The sequence below is a fragment of the Megascapheus bottae genome, chromosome 19 (assembly GCF_031878675.1).
Source record: "Megascapheus bottae isolate mThoBot1 chromosome 19, mThoBot2.hap1, whole genome shotgun sequence".
Taxonomy (NCBI): Eukaryota; Metazoa; Chordata; class Mammalia; order Rodentia; family Geomyidae; genus Megascapheus; species Megascapheus bottae.
In genome coordinates, this window is record NC_143527.1 from 35,652,215 (window position 1) to 35,679,607 (window position 27,393).

A 27,393-nucleotide genomic window follows, 5' to 3' on the forward strand; every position below is an offset into this window, starting at 1 on the left:
TTTTGCTTTGTGAAGATTTGGCTCCGAAAGGATCCTAGGATCCCTTCCTGGCCAATGAAGGGGCATCTACAGAGAAGGAGCTAGAGGCAGAAAGCAGTCTAAATCTTACAAGAGACAGAAACCCAGGAGAATAGGTATTTCTTAGTTGGCCACCATCCAGTGAAGATGGTTCCAGAACCAGGCAGGAGGGAGCCAAGAAACCGTGGGAGGCAAAGTACCTTTGCGCTGTGCCAAGCCTCAAGTCCCACCCACTCTGAGCTGCTCCTTATGTGACATCTTTATCACTGTTGTTTAAGTCAGTTTTGCAAGGATTTTTCTGAAACCAAGACTTATAAAATTCCTTCAAGATCAGCCTTTCTCTGAATGTGCACTTAGCATCTGTTATGTGAAATATCCTCTGCTTATTGGTGGCTGAGATGTTCAATCATCCCCATCAGAAAGCCAAGTGAATTGCTTAAATTCAGAGCCAACCTTGGCAGTACTGAGACTATAATCCAGCCTGGGGCCTACCTAGGACTCACCCTCCTGGCCTCCCTCCCCTCTGAACATTCCCTTTATCCACTGGCAGTGAAGCATTATCAGCTTGAATAGTTTTGCTGAAAACTTTTGCCAGCACTATTCATTCTATCTGACTGTCTATCCATCCATCCATCCATCTGCCTGCCTGCCTGCCCGTCTGTCTGCCCGTCTGTCTGTCTGTCTGTCTGTCTGTCTGTCTGTCTGCTTGTCTGTCTGTCTCTCTCTCTTTGCCAGTTCTGGGGCTTGAACTCTGGGCCTGGGCACTGTCCCTGAGCTCTTTTTATTCAAGGCTGGCACTCTTTCACTTGAGCCACAGCTTTACAACTGGCTTTTTCTGTAATTAATTGGAGATAAGAGTCTCACTAACTTTTCTGCCTAGGCTGGCTTGAAACTTGATCCTCACATCTCAGCCTCCTATGTAGATAGGATTTATAGCTCTTCATTTACTGGCTCTTCATTCTGTTAATTATGTTATCATTTCTCACAGAATCTAGACTCCAAATCTTGGCCATTCTGAGCATTCACTTCCTTTTACATTATTTTCATGTCCTCTGGTTCCTGGCTGAAGCATATTTTGTTTCCATTCTCCTTTCCATTTCTAATGCCACTACCCCACTCTCTTGGCTAAACTCTCTTGCAATAGCAGCAGTTAACGTAACAGTTTGACTCTAGATTTTTCTTGCACCAAGCAACTCCACAGACTGCTGTCTATTTAATAAGTCTTAATCTCTTAAGCAGCTCAAAGCACTTCTTTCAATGACTTTCGTTGACTATAGAGAAATGCCCAAAATATGGAAGTCACTTGTCTATGTAAGACTTGCCTTATCCCACAGCAGTGTATGCTTAAATTGCAACTTCATAGTTTCCTTCCTCTACCAACTTCCCAGAATTCACCAAGTCTTCCCAGAGTAAGTGGCTTAAAAGCACATCAAAGCACCAGTGTTTAATCCTGGCATTTCTGTTTACTGACTGAGTGTTCTTGGAATGTTTTAAAAATCCTACCTGAAACTCCATTTCTAGACCTGGGAAATTAGCATCTTATTCTCTTCCCAGAGACCCAAAGGCCTCAGGAAGGTCTGAGAGCATGCATGCCAAGTGTTGGTACCTGAGCCTACCTCCCAGCTTTGGGCCTTGCTCATGTACTATCAATGTTCAGCCATTTGAACATTGAGGGTCCTCTCCTTCAGAAAAGAATCTCTGATTGCTGTGGCAGGAAGAGTCCTGCTGCACCACCCAGTAGCACAGCACGTCCTTTCAGTGAGGTTCTTCTTTTTGTGCACAGTAGTTTAATCTTTCTAATAACATCATGAGGGATTACCATTACTTCCTTTCCTTCAGAGCACACAGATTCACACAGAGATCAGATAATTGGTCCAGCATGCACATTTACTTAATGATAATGACTGATGTGAACCCAGAAAGCCTGATTCCCAGGTCTGATAGTTGACCACTGGTGCCCTCTCTCAGCTACTGTGGATGCAGGAGACTAAAGTCTTGTATTTAGTCTGGAGCTTACCCAGAGAGGAAAATTTAAATCATGTCTTCACTGATATCTCCCTCAGTAATATCCCCCACCAGACTCCCCCCACAACAGTCTCACACCAACTTCCTCCACTTGGCTGCCACCCCAGGTACCTGCCACTCAATAAGCCACATACTCCATTCCCTCTTTTCCACTCCAAATACTTGTCCTCCTGTCTCCATGGAGCTCTCAGCAGCTGCCTCACACCAGGGCCTCAGAACCCTCCTGTCTCTTGCTGGCCTCTCAAGTTGAATTACTGTCTGGGTTAAACATATTCTATCTTCCAAATGGCTTCAGAACTCATTATTTCCTCTCCCCACTTCCACCATCACCATGCTGACTTTGTCTTAGAAACTATCAGCCTTACTATGAAAAAAATGAATGGATGCCTTCATTTCTGAGGGGCAGTTCTATAGGTGCTCTCCTCACAGAAGTAAACCCTCAGGATTCCCAAGTGTAGTTCTTCTTAGTAGCACAAAACATTCCCTTCCCTCTTTTTTTTTCCTCTTTTCTCTTCCTTCTTTCCCTCCTCTTCCTTTCTTCCTTCCTCCTTCCCTCTCTTCTCTTCTCATTCTCCCCCTTGTGCAGGTACCAAAGCTAGAGCTCAGAGTCTCATGCTCTTGCTCAGTTTTCTCGCTCAGCTGGCATTCTACCATTTAAGCCTCATCTCCCGTCCAACAAAGCATGTATTGGTATCTAGCCAGGCTCCCTTAAACCACTGCACAGCAGGGAAATCGTAGCAAGGTAAGCAGCATGTGACTGATATAAAAAGCATGTTAGGCAGGAGCAGCTTGCTTTTAAGAGAGCAATGGGTTGGATTTCTATCTCCACCTTCCACTTGCATGAACTTGGGAGAACTGCTCACCTGTCTGGATTGTAGCATCTTTTTCTGTAAGGTGTGGGCAGTGATGGTATTCAAAAAGTACGGTTAAGGACTGAGTAAGGAAGGACTAAGTACAAGGCTGGCAGACCAGGGGTGTTCAGTATTATCAATTACTCTTATTAACTATGAGCAAAGGCATGGGAGGTCACACAGTTAGCTTTAGGAAGAGTCAGAAATTCCCTGAGTGCCAATGCTGTGTTCAGTTCATGACAGTGCTTGCTCTCCTCCACAGTAGGGGTGCCATTTTCTTTCAGCCTAAGAGTCACCAGGAAAGTCAGCCTTAGAGTCACCTGGAAAGCTTTGCAAACTATTGCACCCAAGCCACTACAAAAACCTCTTGGCCTGATTGGGTGAGAAGCCCCTCATGCATTTCCAAGTTCCTTGGGTATTTCTAATGGACAATGAAGGCTTGCCACACTGTTTTTATTTTTGACAAAGTGTGTGTGTGTGTGTGTGTGTGTGTGTGTGTGTGTGTGTGTGTGTGCGTGTGTGTGTGTGTGTGTAGATCTTACCATATCAGGGCAGAAGGGACAACTGTGAGCAGATATAGCCTAGACCTCTGCATGCTATAGACACTGCATGATATCAGCTACAGAAATCCAGAAACCTAAGATTTTGTTAGCAGCTGTGCAGTTATGTTTGGGGAAGGAGAGGTACTATCCCTTTACATGACTACTTCCATGTGTAAAAATGGAACCATGAAGGGGAGAAAGTGATGGTGAGGGAGTGTGGTGGAGGGTGAGACTGATCAAGGTACTATGTACGTATGTATATGTATGTATGTATGTATGTATGTAATATTGGCACATCAACATGAAACCCCATTGTTAACAATTAATTGAAGCTAAAAATACAGAAAAATTGTTTAATCACTATTAACATTCAGAAAAAAGTTTCAGAAAAAGTCCTTTAGAAAACCTCAAGGAACAGACCTAAACCAGCCAAGATCACCCAACCCTTCTACTGGGTCACCTAAAACTGTGTTCATTATAATCTCATCATAGTACTAAATTCTCCTGGCCACCATTTTTGAACATGTGCTACATGAAGCACCATCTCTAACTGTGCATGCCCAAGGAAGTACCGCCTCCTACAGGCCATGTGGAGTAACAGACCTTGCTTTATTCTTTTACCTCCTGGTTTCAGTCTATGAGAACGAGTCACTCTTCGCATCACTATGGTTCTATTTGTTCTATGATAACAAAACCTACCATTTTTTTTCACCAAGACACAGAATAAAAGGTTATAAAGAAACTCATTTTGTTATTCTGGTGTAATTCAATTACTGATAAGCCACCAGTGACACCTCATGAAGCCACTCACTACCATGGGTCATGTGATCTCCTCCCTCCTTCCCTACTACCTCCCAGAAGGCAGCAGAGACAAGGAAAACTCAGGTAAGGCTTTGATGCTTACCTGATTGATATTGAAAGTCTTAGCTTTGTTGTACCTTGTAGAATCTCTAAATAACATCAGGAAAGGTGGCTTGTTTAAACTGCAGCCTCCCAGGGATACTTCTCTCTTGGTAGATTTAGTGGTAAGGTCAAGGACTTCAGGACTCTGTGATAACCTGGAACAAGAGTAGAAATAAAAGCTGGTGCCAGTCATCACTTATGGAGCTGCCAGACCTGCTGGTCCAGAGAAGGGAACTCATCCCCCAAATCACACATTTTCACCATCCTGGTTCCTACCTAGATATCACCACTAAGCTTCAGAGGGTCTAAGAGATGCTTGGCTAACCTGGAATGTGGTAGAGCTAGGACAGGACCTGAATCCTAGCTCTTTATAATGTGTGTTGTATAAAAACACGACAGTCAAATATGTATAGTGGAGAAAGGTGGGCACTGGATGATACACAATGATCCTGGCCACCAGGAATCCCCAGAGGTGATGCATGGGAGGATTCACTTGACCATGTTTGAGTAGGAAAGTCTCACTAGAAAAATCTCATTATGGGTATCTGAGCTTCAAGATGGCAGAAGGCTGCCCCTAACCACCCCTCTGTCTTCTCCATCCCTCCTACTTCTTGATCTGATCACTGAATCCCTCCGATGTTCAATGAAGATGCTGTATGGACCATGTACTGAATGAACGGTTTGAACCTTATCCTGGCCATGGTGAATGGTGGGAGACAGCCTCAGGTTCACAGCCAGAACCAGGACCCCTCCCTGCCCCAGAAAGGCTATGAGCTCCAATCTGAAAGAACTCATTTGGAATCAGAGGAAAACATTTAAAAGTTTCTGTGCATGGAAACACTAAGCTCTATTCTTTCAATACTGGAAGTCATATTCAGTACTGGGTGATTTGTTTTCCTAGCATTGCACTGGTCCATTCAATCTCTTGTTCTTAAAACTGAAGATAGCTGATCAAACTGAATTGCACTATCATGATTAAACTAAAACTTCAGCTGGGCCCCAGTGGTTTATGCCTATAACCCTAGCTATTCAGGAGGTTAAGATATGAGGACCATGATTCGAAGCCAACTCAGGCAGGAAAGTGAGACTCGTATCTCCAAATAATCACCAAAAATCTTGAAGTGTAGCTGTGGGTCAAGCGGTAGAGCTCCAGCCTTGAGGGAAAATAGCTAAGAGACTAAGTCCAGGCCCTAACTTCAAGCCCTAGGAGTACTAGTATAAAAGAAAAAGGAAACTTCAGGATGAATAATTGTCCCTGAGCTTGGTGATCAAGTCTAATTCTCTACAATTACAATTTTTCCAAGGTCAGATGCCAAAGGTTTCTAGAGCTCTTGTTTGTTTGTTTGTTTAATACTTGCATCTTGTCAAAGAATTCAGTTCAGAAATTACTAGAGTGCAAGCTAAGCTTGGCATGTTGACACTCTGAATTCTGTTAACAGGATCAATGAGGTGCCTGTCACATGGGCAAGGTGTGAGAATATTACCCACAGAAAGCTTACCCACCTATGGACAAAAACATTACTGATACAGCCCTCAAAGTAACCCCCACCCAGGCGGAGAGACTGTGGGGCATTCGGAAAGTTTGGTAGCCTTTGGTTCCTTCTCAGAAGCTGGTCATCAATGAGAAGCCGGAGGCTGAAACAGAAAGAAGGCAAGACAAAGTGAAATGTGTTAGGAAATTCTGCCAATATGGGGTTGCTCTGTTGTCTCTGACCTAGACTCACTATTGGTTGCCTAAAAGATGAAGCTAAACTTATTCTTAAAATACATTTAAATTGCTTTCACATATTTTACCAGATAACTTTAACTATTGCATACATACAGAATGTGCAGTAATCACCAACAGTTGGCTCTTTGAATTTTTACAACATGAATATCAACATAATTAGCACACAGAGAATTAGCCCTGCCCCATTCTTTCTAGTCTCTGGTTTCTCTCCCTCTTTAAGGGAAACTACCCTGAATTCTGATAGAATAATGTGTCCTGTTTTTGAGCTGTGTATAAAGGATGTCATAATCATTATTGTATCTGTGAGGTTTACCCATGTCATTATATACATTTTAATATTTATTTCATTGCTGCATAGTAATCCACTTCGAATGTGTCACTATCTACGCACTTATCATTCAATAAGGTACTGATATAGAAGAAAGGGCAAGCTGACTAGGAAAACAGTATTAGCATCATGAACAAATAGTTTGCAAAAAGGCACCAGAAAATTCCACTAAAGGGAGAATTTGGAGGACTCTCGGTGATGGCCTTCCACTCACCCTGAGTTGTCGCTTATTACAGTCACATAATGCAGCAAGCCATCCATGTACGTCTGTGCAGACTTGACAATTGGGCCAGAACTGTCCCGGGTGCTCAGCTCAATGTGACCATCTTCTAGAGTGACCTGCAAGCTACTTGTCTGAAATCATAAAATATACCCACTGGCAATTTCTATTTTAAGATTATGAATGAATATTGACTTTACAATCAAAACCATGTATAAAATCAGGATTTATTTTTACTAAGTCAAATGTTTTACCTCACCTATTTTGAGCTAAAGAATATTTTTTGAATTTTTGACTCTGTCTCTTAATATTACGATCATATTTAAATTACCTCAACAGAGATGAATTTGTCAAAGTTTGGATTTTTTTTTTCCTGGGTGAACATTAATTAGGCCAATTTAGTTTCTCAATCAAATATGTGAAACAGTTCCATCATTTCCACATTTTTCTGTTTTTACTTTCATTTGAAGTTACTTCCACAAGACTCAAACTATTTCCTGAATAAATTTTACAGCACAAAGCTGATGTTCCAATTGTCTTTTTACATAAAATTACCATGATTTGGTCTCTGGTTTTATGCATGTTTTATTCTATGTCATTCCTTCTAGGATGTCACATCTTCCATGTGAAGCTGCACAGATCTAAACGTTGGCAAGATGATTCAACTCTGTCAGACAGTGATTTTCAAATGTGCAACTCAGCCTTTGCCACTCCAGTTTTATTCATGGCATGGGTTTGTTTCTTTTATGACAACTTTTAAAATATGGACTAGTCTTTAAAATAAAGACTAGTGAGCAAGATATTGAGAGGAAGAGAGGAGTGGCCATTCTAATCTCATATTAACACAGACCCAGCTTACTGGAAGTCTCCCCCCACTCCCCACAGTAGTACAGGGGTTTGAACTCAGGGCCTCACACTTGCTAGGCCAGTGCTCTAATACTTGAGGCTGGCTGCTAGTCCTTTCTGTTCTATTTCTGAGATAGGCATTGCTTTCTAGTTGTTGCAGCAACTTCTGCCTGCTAACGCTGGGATGAAAGCAGCATGTACTACACCCTGTCTTTCCCGGGGCCTTGTTATCTTTATAGCCCATCTGGCTTAGAAACATAATCTTCCAGGTCTCAACTTCCCAGATTGCTGGATTCGGGGCATGCATTACCACACCCAGATTCTGGTTGAAACAAGTCTTGCAAACTTTTTGCTGGAGCTAATGGTAAACTGTGATCCTACTGCTTGTAGACTCTTGGTTAGCTAGGGTTTATAGGTGTGAGCCACTGATGAGTAGATACCAGAAATGTTTATAACAGATACTAGATACCTGCTGTGATCAACAAGTCTCAAGAAACACATCCAAGAACAACAGTAGCCTACTTTCATTTAAAAACCCCACTCCTTCTACAAGTGGGTTTCTAAGCTTGACTCCTACACCTATGTGCCTACCCTAGCTAAATCCTTCCAAGCTATAGAGGATGCCTCCTTGTGGGAAAGGATTTCTGAAACTCTCTTGTATATGAACGAGGGTCATATTGTCTCCCATTACCCAGCTCTATTTCCCCCATAGTTGTACTAAAAAAAAGACAAAGAAAAAAAAAGAATCTGAGCATCTAGGTATCTTTTCATGTCATCAAGGAAGAATTATAAGGACTGAGGGTGGTAGCATATGTGTATACTCTCAGCTATATGGGAGAATATGAGTAGGAGGATTGCAGATAGCCTGGAAAAAAACTAGACCTTATCTGAAAATTAAGCCAAATCACAAAGTGCTGAAGATGTGGCTCAAGTGGTAGAGCACCTACCTAGCAGAGCTCAAGGCCTTCAATTCTGAATTCAAACCCCAGTCACATAAAGAAGAAAAAAAAAGAGAATGAATAAGAAGCAGGGGGTATATTTATATTTTTCTCGGATCTAAAGATGTAAATTATGTTCATTTATTAACAGTTATAATTTATATAAACTTTCAACTCTTATTCAATATAATGAAAAGTAATGAAAACAAGCCCATGGATAGGAAATTCAGTTCTGTAAACTACTATGTACTTTTTAAGTGTAATTTCTTTCAGTATCTCCTGTAGGTGCCAAACAACTTCTATGCTTGGATTGTACAAGACCATTTACTATGGTGACCAATAAAGTGCCCAACTGCCCTCCCTTTGAAATCCTCTCTTGCTTTTGATGTCAAGTGTTGGGTATGGTTTGGCTGTTGTTCAGTATCAAGGTGCTATTTCTTACCCGTGTCTGATGCTGTATTAACATGCCACTGGGTTCAAAGGTCTGAAACCCAAAGGAAGCCTGGAAATGGTCAGGCAAGGGCGAGTCCAAATTAGTGAAGCTCAGCTGTCCTCCTCTGGAGAAGGAGGCAGATCTCACCAACTGCAATGCAAATGGGCAACAGATTATTGGCACTGAAATCACTCCATGCTGAAATGCAGCACCTTTCTCCATATCATATCAGAAGCCATTCATGTTCTTCACAAAGGCTTAGGAAGAATCCAAGTCTGGCTTAGTTTATAATGTCATCCAGAACTCTTTGTGTATGTTTCTGGTATTCTTACTTGCTTTCAAATTTAACACACTAATAAGACAAAATACTTGGGAAGGACTGGGCTAAAATAATAATCTCCAATTGTTTACATTATAGAAATTGCCAATTTAGAATATGACATCATTTGCTACTACTATAAAAATAACTTCTAACTTTAAATATACAGAATTTTTAAATGAAAAAAAATTAACACACCAGCCAGAAGAGGCTGCACATACATGGGCAGTCTGTGTGTATGTGTGTGTGTGTGTGTGTGTGTGTGTGTGTGTGTGTGTGTGTGTGTGTGTGTGTGCATTTGAGCACACGCATGCACATGCCAGTTCACAACACCACGTGCTTCCAGAAAAGCCAAAAAGTTGGTGTGCTAATGAGTCCAGAAGATGGGCAAGCTGGTATGAGATGTGTCAGAAGGTTTGGGGCCCTCCACCTTACCTTCCAGTCTTCAGAACACTTTTTGGTGACTCCCACAGTATCATTTAACCTGACAACGCCACTGGTTTTCTTCAGATTTTTCATGCAGCCTCGGAAAGCAGGTGTTGAAATGTTAAACCTGATAAGGGATACAATCGAGGAAGAGAGGGATGATGCAGGGCTCATTTGAGACTCACTGTTCCTAACCTTATTTGTTGTCTAGCCTTCTCACTTATGAGCCAGCACTGTCCATTTGATGGTTATCCGTTCCTATGGGGATCCTGCGGGGCTGTCCTGGGACTCCTATGCTACTTAGTTTACAGTAGTGGGGAATCTACCTTCTGTCCATGTGAATATGCACTCCTAGCTTTAAAACTGGACAACCACGTTGACAGAAAAATGGCCACTGTCCCCTGAGTCATATGGAAAGTACATGAGTCAGTTAACAACTAAATATGCTATATAAATATGTATTAAGCCACTAATACATAATGTACAAGAACGAGTAATTCTCTAGAAAATGGCTACCTTTTTCTGTTCATATTTTATTGAACCACTGTGAACTTTGGCAAGCATGTTGAAAAGGGTAAACACTGATTAAGATATAGTGTATTTAGGGCTGGGAGTTCAATTCCTTGGTACCACATACATAGAAAAAAGCCAGAAATGGTGCTGAGGCTCAAGTGGTAGAGCTCTAAACTTGAGAAGAAGAACCGTAGGACAGTGTTCAGGCCCTGAGTCCAAGCCCAGGACTGTCAAAAAAAAAAAAAAAAAAGATATAGTGTATTGAGGGGCCAGGAGTGTGGCCTAGTGGTAGAGTGCTCACCTAGCAGGCACAACGCCCTGGGTTTGATTCCCTGGAACCCCATACACAGAAAAAGCCGGAAATGACACCAAGGTTTAAGTGGCAGGGAAAGTGTCCAAGGACAGTACTCATGCCCTGAGTTCAAGCCCCAGGACTGGCAAAAAAAAAAAAAATATATATATATATATTTATAAACTTCTTTCTTAAATGGCAACTCCTCTGTACTGCTACTTAAAGATAATAGTAAAAAAACTGTATCACAATGAAAAATAGAAGAGAAAAAGTACTACCTTTAGGTTCTATTCATTATGGGAAAAAAATGTGGCTTGACTTAAATGAATGCTGAGCGGATATCATAGAATGCACTGTCTGGGTTTGACACTGCTTCTATTTGTCCTAACCAGTGCACATGACAAGGAGTAACTGGGGCTGAACCACTATGCACAGTGAGAGTCTGGATCGGTGGTGGCCTATGTCCACAGTGGATAGTCAGCAGGTGTTTCAAGAGGCTCAATAGTGCTCTAGACCCGTGCATTCTGGAGTTGTGGAGTCAGGCTTTAGAGTTCTGTCTCTGCTCTTGAGCAGGTGACTTAACTTCTCTGTTTCTCCTCAGCATAATGGGAACATATGGATTTATTTCACAGAGTTCTCAGAGAAGTAGGAAGTATGGGCAACACACTCAAATGGCTCTGGTGTAGTGAGGACTCAGTACAGGGCTTCATGGCGCATCCATTGTTATTACAATGATAGCAACCTCTATAGCATCTCTTTCTAAGGGTACCTTGGCATTCCCTTTTAATTTGAGCTTCCAATCTGTCTGGAGATGAATTCACATACAGCATTCACACTCATGAACTGATGAAGGTCCAGCCAAATATTAGTGCTTCTTGAACAAAGGATATACCAAGAAAACCTATGGCCAATTCCATTTCAAATCCCTAAGGGAACTCACTTTTTAAATGGAAAGGTGTCTACATTCACTCAAATCCAATTCATTATACACAGAACATGCATGAAATTAAATTTCATTAAAAAGAAAAGGAGGAAAACAAATCCTCACTGGTATCGTAGCATGAGCTTAATTATTTTATATAGATGACTTTTGCCACAGAAGAGGAGCTGGCCCTCTTAGGCACATAGTTTTGGGTCCATTCCAGTTTAGGTCATCTGAGGTCCGAGACCTCTACATTTTCCCCTTGGACCACTTGAAGGCAGAGTTTGAAAACCAATCAAAACAAAACATAATGCTAAACGCCGGGAGAAGTTATTTAGTAAATCGTCAACAGATCTGTCTGATTTTTTGCTTCTCAGGTTATTCTTATTTCCATGTTCCATGGAAAACAGGAATGTCAGTCTCCGGGGCAGGGGCGCAGGGGGAGTCCTTGCTCATGCCTAGACCCTCTGGTGCTACTATTGATGATTTGATCTTCATATAATTAAAAGACTCGTGGCTTCTGATTATAATCTTAAACTAATAATTCCAAAGTCTGGGACTCTCTATTCCCAGATGACACACTAGTAGAGAGGAGGATGCAAAAGACACCTGAGCATCCCTTGAGCAAAGGTGCTTCAATTAGCAATGACTCTGGCATGCTTGCTCTACATCAGGTTTGAGCACACTAACCACCACAGTTTCCCTCCTATGCCAGGGACCAGACAAGGCTCTCCCAGGAATGCTACCTGGCTGCCCTGCTGAGCTGTTCAGCTGTAAGTTATCAGTAGAACTTCTCTAAGCCCACCTACCCCTAGTGATCATATGAGAGGACAGTTTCAAGACTCGCTGGACACCAAATCCCTCACCAGAAGGACAAGGCAGTCCAGCAATGGCTCAATACTGCCTAACACTTTACTTTCGATAGACTAAATGCCACACAAATTTACATGAACATCATATACACACACATATACATATATGTAGTACTGAGGCTTGAAGTGTGTGTGTGTGTGTGTGTGTGTGTGTGTGTAGCACTTGGGTTTAAACTCGGGGTTTTTATTCTTACTAAGGAGGGATACTAGCACTGAGCCACACCTCCAGCCCTTTTCTACACTGATTATTTTTGAGACAGGGTCTTATTTCCTGTCCAGATGTGCACTTGGATCTCAATGTACCAATTTTTAGTTTTCCACCATAGCTGCGTTGACAGAAGTGTGCTGTGCTACTTTCTGATGGCAGAGACAAAACTAGAAGTACTTTTGTGATTCTTCCTTCCACCCTTTTCCAGTCTTGGATTGACTTTATCTTGCTATCTGTAGGCCTTCTCCTAATAACGAACAGCTGCAAAACCCTAACCAATGGCTCTACATGGCCTCCTCGGAGAATCCCTGTGGCTCTGGGCCATCCCATGGCCCTGGGAACAGCTGTCTCTGAGCATCATTTATTCTTCCTCTAGGCTGCTGTGATAATTTTTTTTTGCCAGTCCTGGGGCTTGAACTTAGGGCCTGAGCACTGTCCTTGGGCTTTCTCAAGGCTAGAGCTCTATCACTTGAGCCATAGCACCACTTTTGGCTTTTTCTATGTATGTGGTACCAAGGAATCAAACCTGGGTCTTCGTACATGCTAGATAAACACTCTACCACTAGGTCAAACTCCCGCTCCCCCCCCTACTTTTTAAGCTGCAATCTTACTTCTCTCTGATGGCAATTGGGATTCCTCCAAGATAATATGTGCTGAAATCAAATATTTCCTCTTCAATTCTAATGGTGTGACTATTCACATTTATCCGCAAAAGTTTTTGGGTTTTTCCAATTTGGATCAGAATCTGAAATAAATGATAGATGCATCAACAAGCAGTGGAAGTGAAGTAAGCCTGACCCAGAGACACGAAGGCTGTGCGGTTTCCTTCATTTTTGATAGAAGGAATGTTCCTGTAATCTAGAAGTAAACACATTAGGATGGGCTAATGGACTCGATGGAAAACTCAAGTAGTATAATCTTTTAGAAAGACTGGGTCAAAGCCCACAAAATCAACACCAGGAAATGGGTACAACCAAGAGGGAGGGGTAAGGGAAGGACAGACAAGTGAAGGTGGGAAGGGGGGAAGAATGAAGTCAAGAATTCACTGTATATACTACAGAATGAAGAAAAGGGAAGGGTGGATCAAAGAGGAGTGAGAATGTTGAAGGCGTGACATTGATCAAGAGGCATTGTATGCATAAACTGCTTTGTTAAATGACACCTCCTTTGTACAATTACTTAAAGATAATAATAAAAAAGAAGAAAAATTTAAAAGAATCCTACTTACAGGGACACCAAGTCATTATGCTTTTGTTTGCTTTCAGACAGATTCATACAGGGAATAAAAGGAAGATTGCTCTGCTGAAGTATGGGCTAAAAAAAACCCTGAGAGTGAAGCACTGCAGTAGAAGTGTTTCCACTTGAAATGAATCACGGCTTACATATCTCATATATATATATATATATTATGGTATTTCATGTTTATTTTTTAAATTTTAAAAGGATCGGCACCTTGGTTAATAAATAAGTTTATCCAGTAACAGAAAGCTTTTATGCCTGTTTGTTGAGGAGGGGTTGGCACTGAGTTAATTTTAAAGGTCTACAGACATTTAGCAGTTGAAGTAAACGAAGGATGTACCGTATGATCTTTCCCATCGTTGATGGTGTCTCGAATTCCTTTCTCTTTGGGCTGCTCCGAATTCAGTTTGTATCTCACCAAGAGATTTCCGTTTTCTATGTTCAGGGATATGAAGTGATCCTAGGAGATGGAGACAATGCAGATTTATCAGAAGACCTGGCTGGAGAAGAGCTAGGGCACTGGAACTCAAATGATCCAATCACATATGGCTCTCAGATTCAGCTTCCCCTGAGCAGCACTATAAACCTGGATCCTAAGAGATTATGTGGTACTGATTACCCTAAATCCTGTAGAATATCATCTTCAGTGCCTGGCACTTAGGACAGACCAAAATATGCCAGCCAAGGCCATGATTTTAATTCGTTCTATCCATAATCATCATGCAAAAAGAGCACTGAAAAGATATAGGTCATTACAGTCATAGGGAAAGATGAGTGCTACCTTTTAGAGAGACGTGGTATTGTTGAACACCTCCCCATACATTTTCCATCGTATTTGACTTACTACTATATGTCCTTCCTACTACCTTCCATTTCACTTCTGGGGACACTTGGGGGTCCTGTACAGGGTTCCTACCCCATCACACCTCCCCTTTGCCTCCACAAGCATATTCCGTCCTGTGACTCTGGCTCAGTTGTAGCCATGAAGCCCAGATCTAGTCCGGATCTGTCCTCTTAGGATCAGGTCTGTGTATCTGATCCATGTCTGTCACTATTACTGCTTTTGTGACTCACAGATATTCCATCTCAGAATATTCTATACAGAATCCACCAACGATCTACCTGCCTCCCACAGGCTGTCAAGCCTGTCTCTCCTGAGCTCTATCCATATTCTCTTTACTGCTTGTGCATGCACATACGCACACACACACACACACACACACACACACACACACACACACAGACTTGCTCCTAACCCTCTTTCTCTCAGTCCCATAAAAACTTGAGAATTATGTCCTTACTTTTATGTCATATCCCTGATTTCAGACACAACTTGAGCCAGACTGCACAGCCACAACCTACTCTCTTCCCCCAAATCCCTACTGCAATAATTTCCATTCTGCAGCTAGAGCAACCTTTGGAAAGGGCCAGTGTGGGCAGGTTACTTTCCTTTGCTCTCTGGGCACAACCCTGACTTCCTGGCAGATGTGGGAAGGCCCACGAATTCACTCCATTCCTCAGCCACATGGGTCACCTTCCATTCCAGAGAGCTTCTAACCTTCCTACCTCCAGGCCTCTCCATACCCTTCTTCTGCTCTGTCCCTTCACTGTCACCCTTCACTGTCTTCAATGGAGGTCTAGGGTGAAGCATCCTTTGATCAAGAAAGTCTTTTATGCCATAGAGTTCTCATCTTCCTCCTGTTCTACTCCTTGACATTCTGATGAATTCACCATTAGTTACTTTGTGTAACATCTTCCTTCCTTTCCAGAGGGTAGGGCCATGTCTGTCTTGGTCATTAACTGCCTTCTCATTATGAAGTAAATGTATATAACACTTAAATCAGCTGCTTCCTAAGTGCTCAGAAAATCTGAGTAATGTCTGACTCAGGGCTTTGAGGCTTTGTTCTAAGGCCTTCCTCTGGAACCCAAGGCTAGCGTTCTCATTTAAAGCAAAATTCATCCTTCTCTGGATCTAAAGCTTGCCTTTGAGAATTCATGAACAACAGCAGCACCAGCATTCTGAGAGTAATGAGCTGCATGATTAATAGCAGCTCTCTGGATTGCTTGTGCAATGACATTATGTAAGTTTTCCTCTAATGTAAGTACTGTGTCTGCTTCTCAGTCTCCAAACACTAGAAAACATAATACCAGCTGAACATCCCTAACTGAAAAATTAAAATTATGAAATGTCTCAAAATCTAAAACTTTTTGTTTGGATGGCAACACAATGCTACAAGTGTGATGCCTTGGTGTATATATAAACTTTGTTTCATACACAGAATTATTAACAATATTGTGCACATAACATGTATAGCAACATACAGGAATTTTGTGTCTGGACTTGGGTTGCATCCCCAAGATAGCTCATTCTGGATATGCAAATATTCTAAAACTAGAAAAAACCCAGAAAAAGATACTCAACGTGAACAAAGAAGACCTTGCTTGAGAAAATAATAGCCTTGCCCAAAAGGTATTTACAAATGGCTTCTAGTTCTCTGCACTCTTAGGGCTGGTTGGGACCTACCAAAAATCAGCAAAACCAAGACAGTCTAGGAATCTTCTCAAGAGTCTAGATCAGCCTTTGAGGAGGGCTGAGCTAAATCTGGGCCCCAGTCTGAAGGTACAAGAGTCTGAAAAAGTGATAAACTCTACATCAACCTACACTCTCTGACCAGAGCCTATGGACTGAGGCATATGTTTCCAGAAACATTACCAATGAAAAGCACCTCTTCCCAGGATCCATCCACAAGGCTCAGAACAGCCACACCAGAGCCAGAGCCAGAACCAGAGCCAGGGCCAATCGCCTGCTTCCAGCAGATGGCGCTGGCAATCACATGTAGAATATCACTTTGGATTCACCTAACCTAATGACTTGAAGAATGGTCCTGGAGAGGTGGGGGAGAATGACGAATGAGATGACAATGATTGAGATACTCATAAACTGACATATTGAAATGGAACCCCTTTGCACAACTACCTAAAGATAACAACAACAGAATAGTCCTCAGGAACCATCAACAGTCTGACAATAATGGAATCCCCAAAAGTCAGGCAAAAGCCAAACCAAGATGGAAAGAGCAAAAAAAAGTCAGACCTAGAGATCTTGGAGACCCAGAAGGTCTTCATTTGTTTTGAGGCAGAAACAAGCAAGCAGTAGTTTCCAAAGAATTAAAACTAGTGAAGAGACTTGAACAGGAAAAATAATGATAGATATCCCCAAATTTCTGATTACATGTGCTCATTAAAATTCACCCTCCATGCCACGGAAAGAAAGCACAATCAGACAATGGGGGAGATATAGGTAACATTAGCATACTATTTCACACATCCAGTCGTTCATTCATAACAACCCCGTTATCCTCAAATTACTGCACAGATTGGATATAACTGGTAGGGTCTGAATACTTGCTGTTGATTACCTGTTTTTCTGCGAAGAACAGCAAACCTCTATCCACAGTGGTCTGAATGGTTTGTGAAAAGGTTGGGAAGGGAGCGTTCGGTTGAGTTGGAATTCGAGCATAGCCCGTACCTTCAAAATAATTTTTGTCCGACTCTTCCTTTCTCCTGTCAATACCAATCATAAGTTAGGACATAGCAGAAGGGCAGCATGCAAATGTGCTTATTAATACAGAACACATCTACCTGAAAAAAATGGAGTGATAAACAGGCATTCTAGCTGCTGCAATTGTTAAAGCAAAAGAACAATCTTCCAAATGTCAAAACAGCTAGCTTTCTGTCCTGGATATGTTGATTTCTTAGGAGGGATAGTGCTCAAGGGTTTGTCTTGGAAATAAACTCCTGTCAGGTTGATGTGACATACACTAACTGAAGATCTGGAAATCTAATTTATTTGAAATAAAACTTTTTCTGGGTAAAGAAAACGTGATCTATTTAATATTAGAATATTCCAAGTATTTTTTTTAATTATAGGGATGGGTAGGAGCTTAATGCATCCATTTTCAAATAGGGTTGGATGACAGAGTACATAGAAAGTTACCCAGTATTTAAGAAAAATTAAAAGTAAATATATGCTTTGTATCTAAATCAGATACCACCTAATAATACGGAATGTTTCTTAGTAGGAGGTACCAGAAATTTATAAAATATTCATTTTAAAAATGAGATAATTCTAGCTGGATGCTGGTAGCTCACCCTTGTAATCCTAGATACTCAGGAAGCTCAGATCTGAAGATGACAGTTCAAAGCCAGCCTGGGTAGGAAAGTCCATGAGACTCTTATTTCCAGTTAAGCACTAAAAGAGCCAGAAGTGAAGAAGTGGTTCAAGTGGTAGAACACTAGCCCTGAGCAAAAAATCCATAGGGATAGCAGCTAGGCACTGAGTTCAAGCCTCAGGACTATCATGAGAGGGAATGAGGGAGATAGGGAGACAGGGACACAGAGAGAGAGAGGAAGACTTGGAGTGGGGGAGAAGGAGGGAGGGAGAGAGGGAGACAGGGAGAGATACAAGGAGACATGGCAAGAGAGAGACAGGGAGAGAGAGAGAGAGAGAGAGAGAGAGAGAGAGAGAGAGAGAGAGAGAGAGAGAGAGAGAGAGAGAGAGAGAGAGAGAGAGAGAGAGAGACAGGGAGAGGAAAGGAGACAGGGAGAGGAAAGGAGGGAGAGAGGAGAGCACTCTACCAGTGTAATCAAATTAAGGAAAAATATGATCAATTCTAGAGACAGATTGCCAGTGCTGTATAAGAGCATAATTTAACTGCTATTGGCTCACAACAACCATCAGCAACAACAACCCCTCAGTGTGTCACTGGGCCACGTCTGTAGATGTGAACGTGCTGCTTGTTTCCAGTGCAGTCACAGAGACACTGCCTGTCAGCATTCACTTACCTTCTACAAGGCTCCACTTCAGTTGTGTTGATATTGAATGTTGTTTTGAAATTGTACAAACTCAGAACATTTTCATTGAGGTCATCTAATTCAATGCAGCCTTTATATGGGGGGAAATTTAGTCTGCTGGGAAGCTGAAAAGGAAATCAAACAAAAAAAAATCACTAGTTGAACCAAAGACAATAATCAATTTAACCAAAAAAGTGTAAGTATTAACAGGAACAGTATAATTCTGTTACATAATTCCAATGATCAATATTAGGTATGCATGAGCAATGTGGGTACTGGAGTTAGACACCCTGGCTTTGCTAAATAGTAGATGGATATAGCCTTGGGAAAGTTATCAAACATTTTGTCTCAGTTTCCAGCTCTGTAATGGGAATAATAACACTTAATTTAATATACTTAAGCTTAGAACAGTGCTCAGAAAAATACTGGTTGTTAGCCAACACCACAATATGTGCTCTAAGGACATACAGTTAGATAAAAACACGGTTTCACCCAACCAAACTAGAACTCACACATGTCATGTGAAATCACACTTACACTTACTTTAAAATCAGGAGGGTAACCTCCAACATAAAATACAACATTTTCAGGATCTAAATTAAGGAGTGTGTTGCTATTTCCACTCTCCATGTCGTGGAATTGAGGTGCTTTGGGTTTACTGGATGTGGCTTCTTTGGTGTAATTGAGTCTTGCAAACTGATAAATTCTGTTGAAAATGAGATAATAAAATTACTATTCAAAGAGAGAGAATTCAAAGCCAAGATGCTAAAAATGGGGTTGCATAACCCACACAAATGAGCAAGTTTAGGGAAGTTAGGCAGGTTTACTAAGAGAAAGAATCTATCAGCCTGGTACCTCTGAAATTTCACTCGGTCCATAACTGCCTCTTGAGTCTCACTCTCGGTCAAGACCTGGTTCACCTGGAGCTCTGCCTCTCTGTCTCCCAGGTTGTACACACAGGTGAGCTGGCCGTCGACAATTGCCATGCCAATGTAGTCCTTGGAGGTCTAGAGACAAAAGAGCACCCCAAAATTCTTCAGACACAATTTTCTCTCAACCTTCCATCCCAAGAGGGCCCCAAGAGTTCCACTGCACAAAATAGCATGTTCTATGCAATGAACTTTGGGCAGACGGAACACATGAAGTGTATTTTTGAAAAGACTACTTCATTCTGGCACTGGCTTTGTTCATGTTACAGTGCTATTACACACTCCCCCTTTTCAGCCAGTCCTCACCAAGCATACGGGTGAACAAGGTGTGCCCTTAGCCATGCATTAGGTTGTAATCTGGTACAGGAGATTGGCCGCTTTTGCTCTCCACGTACCTGGCCACACTCCCTTCACACTCTGCTGGCAACGCCACGTTACCCTGGTCAGCTATGTGAGTATTTTTTTTTTCCCTATCAGAATGTGAGAGCATTAAAGAAGAAATAGTTTCTAATTACTGTGATAAAATATACACAGTATAAAACTGACAATTTTTAACAATTTTGAAGCATTCACTAGCATTCAGGAATTGAAGGGATAATTTTACATTGATCACTAATACAGGATATGCGACGTAACTGTATCTATAGGGGATGCCCAAATCTAGAGATGCTCAAGTTGTTTACAGAAAATGATACCACGTTGGCACATAGCCTCTGCACAGCCTCCCCTAAATCATCCATCCATCCATCTTCTATCCATTCATTCATGATTCTACAGATTGAGGGTAGGGCTTCATATACAGTAACCAAGTGCTCCACCAACTGAACCATTTCCACAGCCCTTTTCATAAGACGTTCATCATCTTTACTTATGATATCTACTTAAAATGTAAATGTTGGTAACTAGTTGGCAAAATGTACTGTTTAGAAATTAATAATAAGAACACATTCACTATGGACACATTTTTTCGTGTATTTTCAGTCCACAGCTGTCTGAGTCCATGATGTGGAATCTAACTAGAAGTGCTGTAAATTTGTTGAAGCTATGAAGTAATACGTATTTTGTCATAATAAAAACAAAAAAATCACTTTATAAAGAAGCTACAAATAAAATACTATCACCTGGGAAGTATGAAGAAAAGTCTTGATTTAAGACTCTCTAAATATAATGTCCACTAGTGATAACTAATGCTTTCCTAATGAGACAGAAATTTCAGGAACCACATTTCTTCAGGAACTAATATTTCTGTTCCAAAAACTGTACCCTATCCAGGTCAATAATTAGTTTTTCCACTGGCCCTGCATTGGAGAAATATACAAAACTAGGCAGCAGTGGCTTATGTCTATAATCCCAGATACTCAGGAAGCTATGATACGAGGATCTTGGTGCAAAGCTAGACTGGAAAGGAATGTCTGTGAGACTCTTATCTCCATTTAACTAAGAAAAACCCAGCAGTGGAGCTAAGTCTCAAGTGGGAGAGTGCTAGCCTTGGGCACAAAAGCCAAGGAACAGAACCCAGGCCCTGAGTTCAAGCCTCAGAACGAGCACGCACGCATGCACCATGTATTTAAGGAGAGCCTGAAAACTCAAGTCAGCTATTCAAAATTCCTGTAATGGTTGTGATTAGATGATTCTAGGATGATAAAATAAAAATCAAACCCCTAAATTTTCAATTAGGCAGGACAGGCTTTGTTTTATCCCAGATCTCATCTATGGACCATCCCTAATAATGGCCCCTCAGACTTGAGGAAGGGGCTACAGCTGGGTCTTCTGAAACAGAGGATGGGGGTCACATTCTGTGAGGAGGAGCTGCTGTGGGTTTCCACTCAGCCTTGATATCGATGCCCTGGCTTTGATGGGGAGATGGGTGCTGAGCCCTTCACCCACGTGTGTACATGTTCACATTCACAAATGTGTGTGCAATTTGCTGCGAAGAATGGTGAGGCCTCCCGATCCATCAGGAGCTAGTAATCTGTGGTGTTGGGAGATCAATCGCAGGTGCCTCTGAGGGCGATGGTAGTGGGGCTTGTTATCTTGGTGAGATTTCCAACAATGAGCTAATAGCAGTGACACAGTTGTGCCCCAAGTCTCAAAAGTACTTACCGCCAAATGCATGCTGTTACTAAGCTAGAGACATGTCCAAGCAATACTTACGTCTTTATTTCCAAGATACATCACAAACATATCTTCGGTCCCCCCGTATTCTCTTGATTCAGGTCTTTGGAGAAACAAAGATAGGGATGTGTAGCCTTTCAAATCCTCCAGGTCACTTGGCAGTCGGACTTCCACTCCAGATTTACCATTGAACCTCATGGGGACTGCAACCTGTGAGGGGTTATGAGGTAACAAACATTGTACAGTGAAGAAAGTGGGGGGTCAGAGAGGCAACCTGTAACCTTAGGATAGGCTGATAAGTTATGAGCCTATCCCAAGATGTTTTGATGAGGAGCAGAGCTGTGAATGTCTCAGACCCAAGTCAGAAACTTGCTAAAAAATAAAGCACTCATGGTCTCCTAGTTTACTAACCAGGGGTTTCTGAGAAATACATTTGATTTCCAGTATCAGAAATAATGCTTAGTATTAACCTGCATGTATTAATAATTATAGCAATTCTATAATAATTAGTATTCCAGTCTTCAGTGCAGAGGAGTCAACAGGGATGAAACACCTGGCAGAGTGCACAAAATGCACGTGTGTGTGTGGTGTGTGTGTGTGTGTGTGTGTGTGGTGTGTGTGTGTGTGTGTGTGTGTGTGGTTTGTACCATTACTGGGGCTTGAACACAGGGCTTGGTGCTCTTGCTTAGGTTTTTTGCTCAAGGCTGGCATTCTACCACTAAAGCCACAAATTCATTTCTAGCTTTTTTGGTGACTAATTGGAGATTAGAGATTCTCAAGGTCTGAGAATGTGGCTTAATGGCACAGTGCTTGCCTAACATGCATGAAGCCCAGGGTTTGATTCCTCAGTAACACATAAACAGAAAAAGCTGGAAATAGTGCTGTAGCTCAAGTGGTAGAGTGCTGGCTTTGAATAACAACAAAAGAAGTTCAGGAACAGTGCCCAGATCATGAGTTCAAGCCCGAAGACTTGCAAAAACAAACAAAAGTCTTTCAGATTTGTCTGCCAGCATCCTTCAAACCAAGATGATCAGATCTTAGCCTCTCAAGTAGCTAGAATTACAGGAGTGAGCTCACTCCTATAATTAGCACCCAGCTTTAAAGGCACATTTGAAGGAATGCATTCCCACAAATATACTCCCTGTTGTGGCTGTATTAAAAATGTGTGCCTTCACCAAATTTCTAAACCAGTGCTTCACCCTGTGGTGAAGAAACTAGTTTTCTTCCTCAAATCTATCAGGGATCATGATAAAAATTAAAATTACTGGGGCCGGGAGTTTGGCCTACTGGTAGAGTGCTTGCCTAGCATGCACAAAGACCCGGGTTCGATTCCTCAGTACCACATACATAGAAAAAAGCTGGAAGTGGTGCTGAGGCTCAAGTGGCAGAGCTCTAGCCTTGGGAAAGTCCAAGGACAGTGCTCAAGCCCTGAGCTCAAGCCAGGATAGACGAAAAAAATTTAAAATTACTAAGAAAATGAAATAAACTATACAAAACAGAAGCTAATAGTTCACATGCATCTCAAATCCTTAAAAGCTCTCATTTTCTTTCAAATTCATACTTAATTAACTGATAACAAACATGTCTCATTAGTGGGGTCTGTAGACCAAGACTGAATTGCTCTTGTCTAAATCACAGAGAATAAACACTTCTTAACAATAAAAAGAGTGAGAATTTGAATAATGTTTATGCCCACACTACATATTACTACCCATTAGGCATCCATCTGTATCTCAGGACTCATATACTCAAGGCATCATACCAAGGAGTTTAGTGGTGGCTGAGTTGAGGCTCCCTTCAATCCACGTTATGAGTTCCCTTTATGCCACTTCTTTCCGATTCACCCTCTGCCTTCTGGGGAAGCAGCAACCACATCTCTGAATGTTTCCCCAGGCATGCCTTTTTGCTTTTAGTCACTTGAGAAACTCTTACTCATTTTTTAAAAGTCAAGATTATATTTTCTGTATACAAAAATAAAGGACAGGAAGCTGGGCATGCTGCTACACAGCTATAATCCCAGCACTCAGGGCCAAGGCAGGAAACTCATGAGCTTGAGGCTAGCACAGAACCATCACTTGCCCTTGCAATAACAGACTAACAAGTGGAGCCTAGAAGTAAATCCTTCTTCCTGCCTGCATGCAGTGAATGAAAAGAAATTGCTTCTGGTCCCTGATACATCAGAAAATGAAAGGATAGGATCAGGTGCATTTTTTTTGAAGGGTGACAGAAGGAAATCAACTTTCGTATTGCCAAGTACCAAAGAATTAGAGGAGGAAAGAAAACAAATTATGGAGAAAATAATAAATGCTTTTTATCTGTCTTGATGACTATTGTAACTAACTCAATAGAGGACAATATGGGGACACTCACTTTATTGGCAGCATCCCGGGCCTGCTGAATTAGTTCTCGTATTCGGTCCACGTTGTCAGAGATGTTTCCCAAGGGCAACAGCTGTTGGTTGATACTTTCAATCTTACTCAGAAGATCGGGTAGGTTCTTGGTTAATTTTTTTACTGTTGATGAGAAGTCAGACATTCAAAATAGTGCCTTGAGAAAAGGTGAAGTACAGATGTTTGTACTGATAGTATTTGTCACGTGGCATCTTTGTTACTTGGCATATTGCCCAGGGACAAAAACATGAGAGGGGGTATCAATGTCTGAGATGTAATGCACCTACTACCTGACAAATGTAACTGTACCCCGATGATAAAAAGTAAAATTAAAAAGTAGAGAAAAAAATTTAAGTTGTGCTGCTTTTCCTACTGAATAACTACACTGGATGTACTATGTGGAACTGTTTCCTAATGTTTTGATTCTATCTCAAACTTTACCAGCAAAGAACTAAAGTGACTAGAGCCCCATGACATCGGAGAAGTGGGTTATCTATCTTGGCCCCCTAATGGGGAGATAACAAGCCAGTTGCCAGTGGCTCACGCCTATAATCCTAGTTACTCAGAAGCCTGAGATTTGAGGATCACAGTTCAAAGCCAAGAGCTCAGGGACAGCATCCAGGCCTGGTGTTCAATCCCTACAACCAACCCCATCCTCCCAAAATGGGGGAGGGGGAGATACCTGAGTTATTGGCATCTGTCAGAGCCTTGTTGAAGTCTTCACTCTGGGTGCTCCCATAGGTGTCCTTAATCCTTCCCACCTCGGTCTGAATGGGGCTGAGCCCCTCCAGCACCTCACTGGTGATGTCGTTGGCCTTTTTGACCTTGCTCTTCGCCCCACTGATCATACTATCGATGTCACCTAATGCACACACAAAGAGGCAGGGTATAAAGACCTAGAACACTCAACAAAAGAAGCCAAGAACTGTGGTCCAGGGAGATGGTGACCTCTCTGTATCCCGCGAAGATCATTTCGGAGAGTAGTGAGATTGGAGTCTATCAGGTCCTTCTGGATTGACACAATATTCAATGACTGCTGTAGGTTGTTGAGAGCAGGACTGATTTCTGAAGGAAAGGAAACATCCAAGAGTCAATTAATTGGTAGGTTTGATTCCACCATTGACATTTGTGGCCTCTGATATGGCCAGTATCTGCAGACCACTGGGCGGACAGATGTCTTAGGCCTCACCCCAGAGATGCTCACTGCACGTACCTGGAACACAGCTACTGGGACTTTGCTTACAGATGCCAGGGGCACCTCGAAGCCTGTGGCAATGGCTCCTTGGAAATGCACACAAAGAAAGAGAGAGCCTAGCTGGCTGAGATATGAGGATTGTGGTTCAAAGTCTGTAGGGACAGGACAGTCCATGAGACTTATCTCCAATAAACCACCAAAGGGGGGAAGTAAAGCTGTGGCTCAAGTGATAGAGTCCTAGACTTGACTGGGAAAGCTAAGGGACACTGTCCAGGTCTTGATTTAAAATCTCAGTACCAGCACAGAGGGGAGGAAGGGGAACGGTAAGGGGAGAGGAGAGAGGACGGGAGGCCAGGGGAGAAATTAAAGAGATGACATTGCCCGACCTCAGGAATTCTTTGTTGTTGTTGTGCTGATCCTGGGGCTTGAACTCAGGGCCTAGAGTAGTCCCTTTGATTTTAAACTCAAGACTAGTTCTCTATCACTTGAACCACACTGCTACATCCAGCTTTTCAGTAGTTAACTGGAGCTGAGTCTCATGGATAAGAGTCTCAAACCTAGCCTAGTTTGAACTGCAATCCTCAGATCCTGAGTAGCTAGGATTACAGGCACAAGCCACCAATTCCTTTTACCTAAAATAAATATAATTTTTCTAGTGATAATGTTAATGCTTAAAAATCCTCATGTTTTCTAAAGGTTGTGATTTTTGTTACATTTACTTGCTAAGATTTCAGGACAACAAATTTTGGGCAATTGTTCTATTGGCCTGGAATGAATGAGTTTGATATCTGGGTTCCCACTTCTATGACTGCAGGAGAATTTAAGAGTCTCCCAAAGGTCAAACCCAAATAGGCTATGTCCCTTAAGACTTTTAATATTTATAAGATTCTAATGAATTTTATACATGCTGGATAGGAATTTTCAGGATACTGGGGAGGTACATGATATTGATTTAAAAAAAAAATAAGCCACGAATTCAGAAGTTACGCTCTGCCTAACACTGGATTTGAGAAAAGGCATTTGACAGGATGCCTTCTTGGCTCCACGGATGACTTAGAGTCTTCCACTATCCCTGCTGCCCCCACAGCCCAGTACCTTGCTGTAGTGTCTTCTGCGTTATCTTAGCTTCATTTAATAGCTCATCACTGGCAGAACTCAGGGTCTTTGCTTTTTTTGGAAGGTTTTCCTTTACCACTGTCTAAAAGCAAAAAGTCTGTCAGCCTTCAACATATGCTACACCTTAGGAAATATGCAGTAAGATTGTTTCTTTTTCCCTAGTCCTAAAGCAAGTACTCTACCACTAAGCCACATTCCCAGCCCCTCAAGCTTTAAAGAATAAAGTCTGAATGGAAGGAAAAAGTTAGGAGTAAACTTCCATTAGAGATACAGTTAGGGTTCTAGGTAGACATTTGTGGCATGGGGATGTGGATCCATCTCTGGTGACATGCTGGCCAGTTGGGCAATGCCCGTACCCAGGGTCACTTGTCCAAGACTTCTTGGAGAACTTAGCTGCTCTCAGACTTCCAAGCTTCAGAATCTAAAAGCCCTCTATTTCTGAAGAAATCTTATTTTCACACTCTGATGGGAAATATTTGATCTTTCATTTGTCAGATATTATATATAAAAGATCCCACAGGAGGGGCCTGGAGTTTGGCCTAGTGGTAGAGTGCTTGCCTAGCATGCACCAAGACCCGGGTTTGATTCCTTGGTACCACATACTTAGAAAAAGCCAGAAGTGGTGCTGAGGCTCAAGTGGTAGAGCTCTAGCCTTGAGAAAAATCCAAGGACAATCCTCAGGCCCTGAGCTTAAGCCCAGGACTGGCAAAAAAAAATCCCACAGGAACCCACTGACATGCCAAGATGTAAAACCAAGTTACCAGGAGAAAATAGTAATCGAACTGCTTACAAAAGTCTCTCTTTTAAGTAAGTGTTAATATTAATTAGGGCATAATAATAGACTTAGTAAAGACCAAGATATACTGTTTGTTTTCAGTTCAAAATCAATAATCAGTATAAAATGGCTCTGTGGCTCAAGGGGTTTAGGGGTAGCCTGGAGCTGGAGAGTTCAGGGACAGAGCCCAGGCCCAGAGTCCAAGTCCCATGACCAACAACAACAACAAAAATCAATGTAATTTCTGCCGTTCTACCTAGTTTTACAAATACTTTTTTGGGGGTGGGGGAAGGGGCTGAACTCTGGGCCTGGGCACTGTCCGTTGGCTTCTTTTGTTCAAGGCTAGCATTCTATCACTTGAGCCCAGCGCCACTTCTGGCCCTTTTCTGTGGTTA

At 42.0% G+C, this 27,393-nt stretch overlaps 1 protein-coding gene across 1 annotated transcript in view; it reads right to left on the reverse strand.

The window, feature by feature from the left end:
* Lama3 (laminin subunit alpha 3) overlaps window positions 1-27,393 on the reverse strand; it is a 68,521-nt gene that overhangs the window by 15,184 nt on the left and 25,944 nt on the right. The window contains exons 15-30 of the mRNA XM_090353330.1: window positions 26,203-26,305; window positions 24,861-24,977; window positions 24,595-24,774; window positions 23,893-24,035; window positions 21,562-21,732; window positions 19,334-19,485; window positions 19,022-19,184; window positions 18,470-18,603; window positions 17,044-17,188; window positions 13,965-14,084; window positions 12,997-13,130; window positions 9,588-9,705; window positions 8,843-8,983; window positions 6,611-6,750; window positions 5,843-5,974; window positions 4,341-4,494 (exon numbers count right to left, since the gene is read on the reverse strand). Coding sequence (XP_090209456.1) covers window positions 4,341-4,494; window positions 5,843-5,974; window positions 6,611-6,750; window positions 8,843-8,983; window positions 9,588-9,705; window positions 12,997-13,130; window positions 13,965-14,084; window positions 17,044-17,188; window positions 18,470-18,603; window positions 19,022-19,184; window positions 19,334-19,485; window positions 21,562-21,732; window positions 23,893-24,035; window positions 24,595-24,774; window positions 24,861-24,977; window positions 26,203-26,305 — 2,247 coding nt within the window. The remainder of the gene's footprint in view (window positions 1-4,340; window positions 4,495-5,842; window positions 5,975-6,610; window positions 6,751-8,842; window positions 8,984-9,587; window positions 9,706-12,996; window positions 13,131-13,964; window positions 14,085-17,043; window positions 17,189-18,469; window positions 18,604-19,021; window positions 19,185-19,333; window positions 19,486-21,561; window positions 21,733-23,892; window positions 24,036-24,594; window positions 24,775-24,860; window positions 24,978-26,202; window positions 26,306-27,393) is intronic.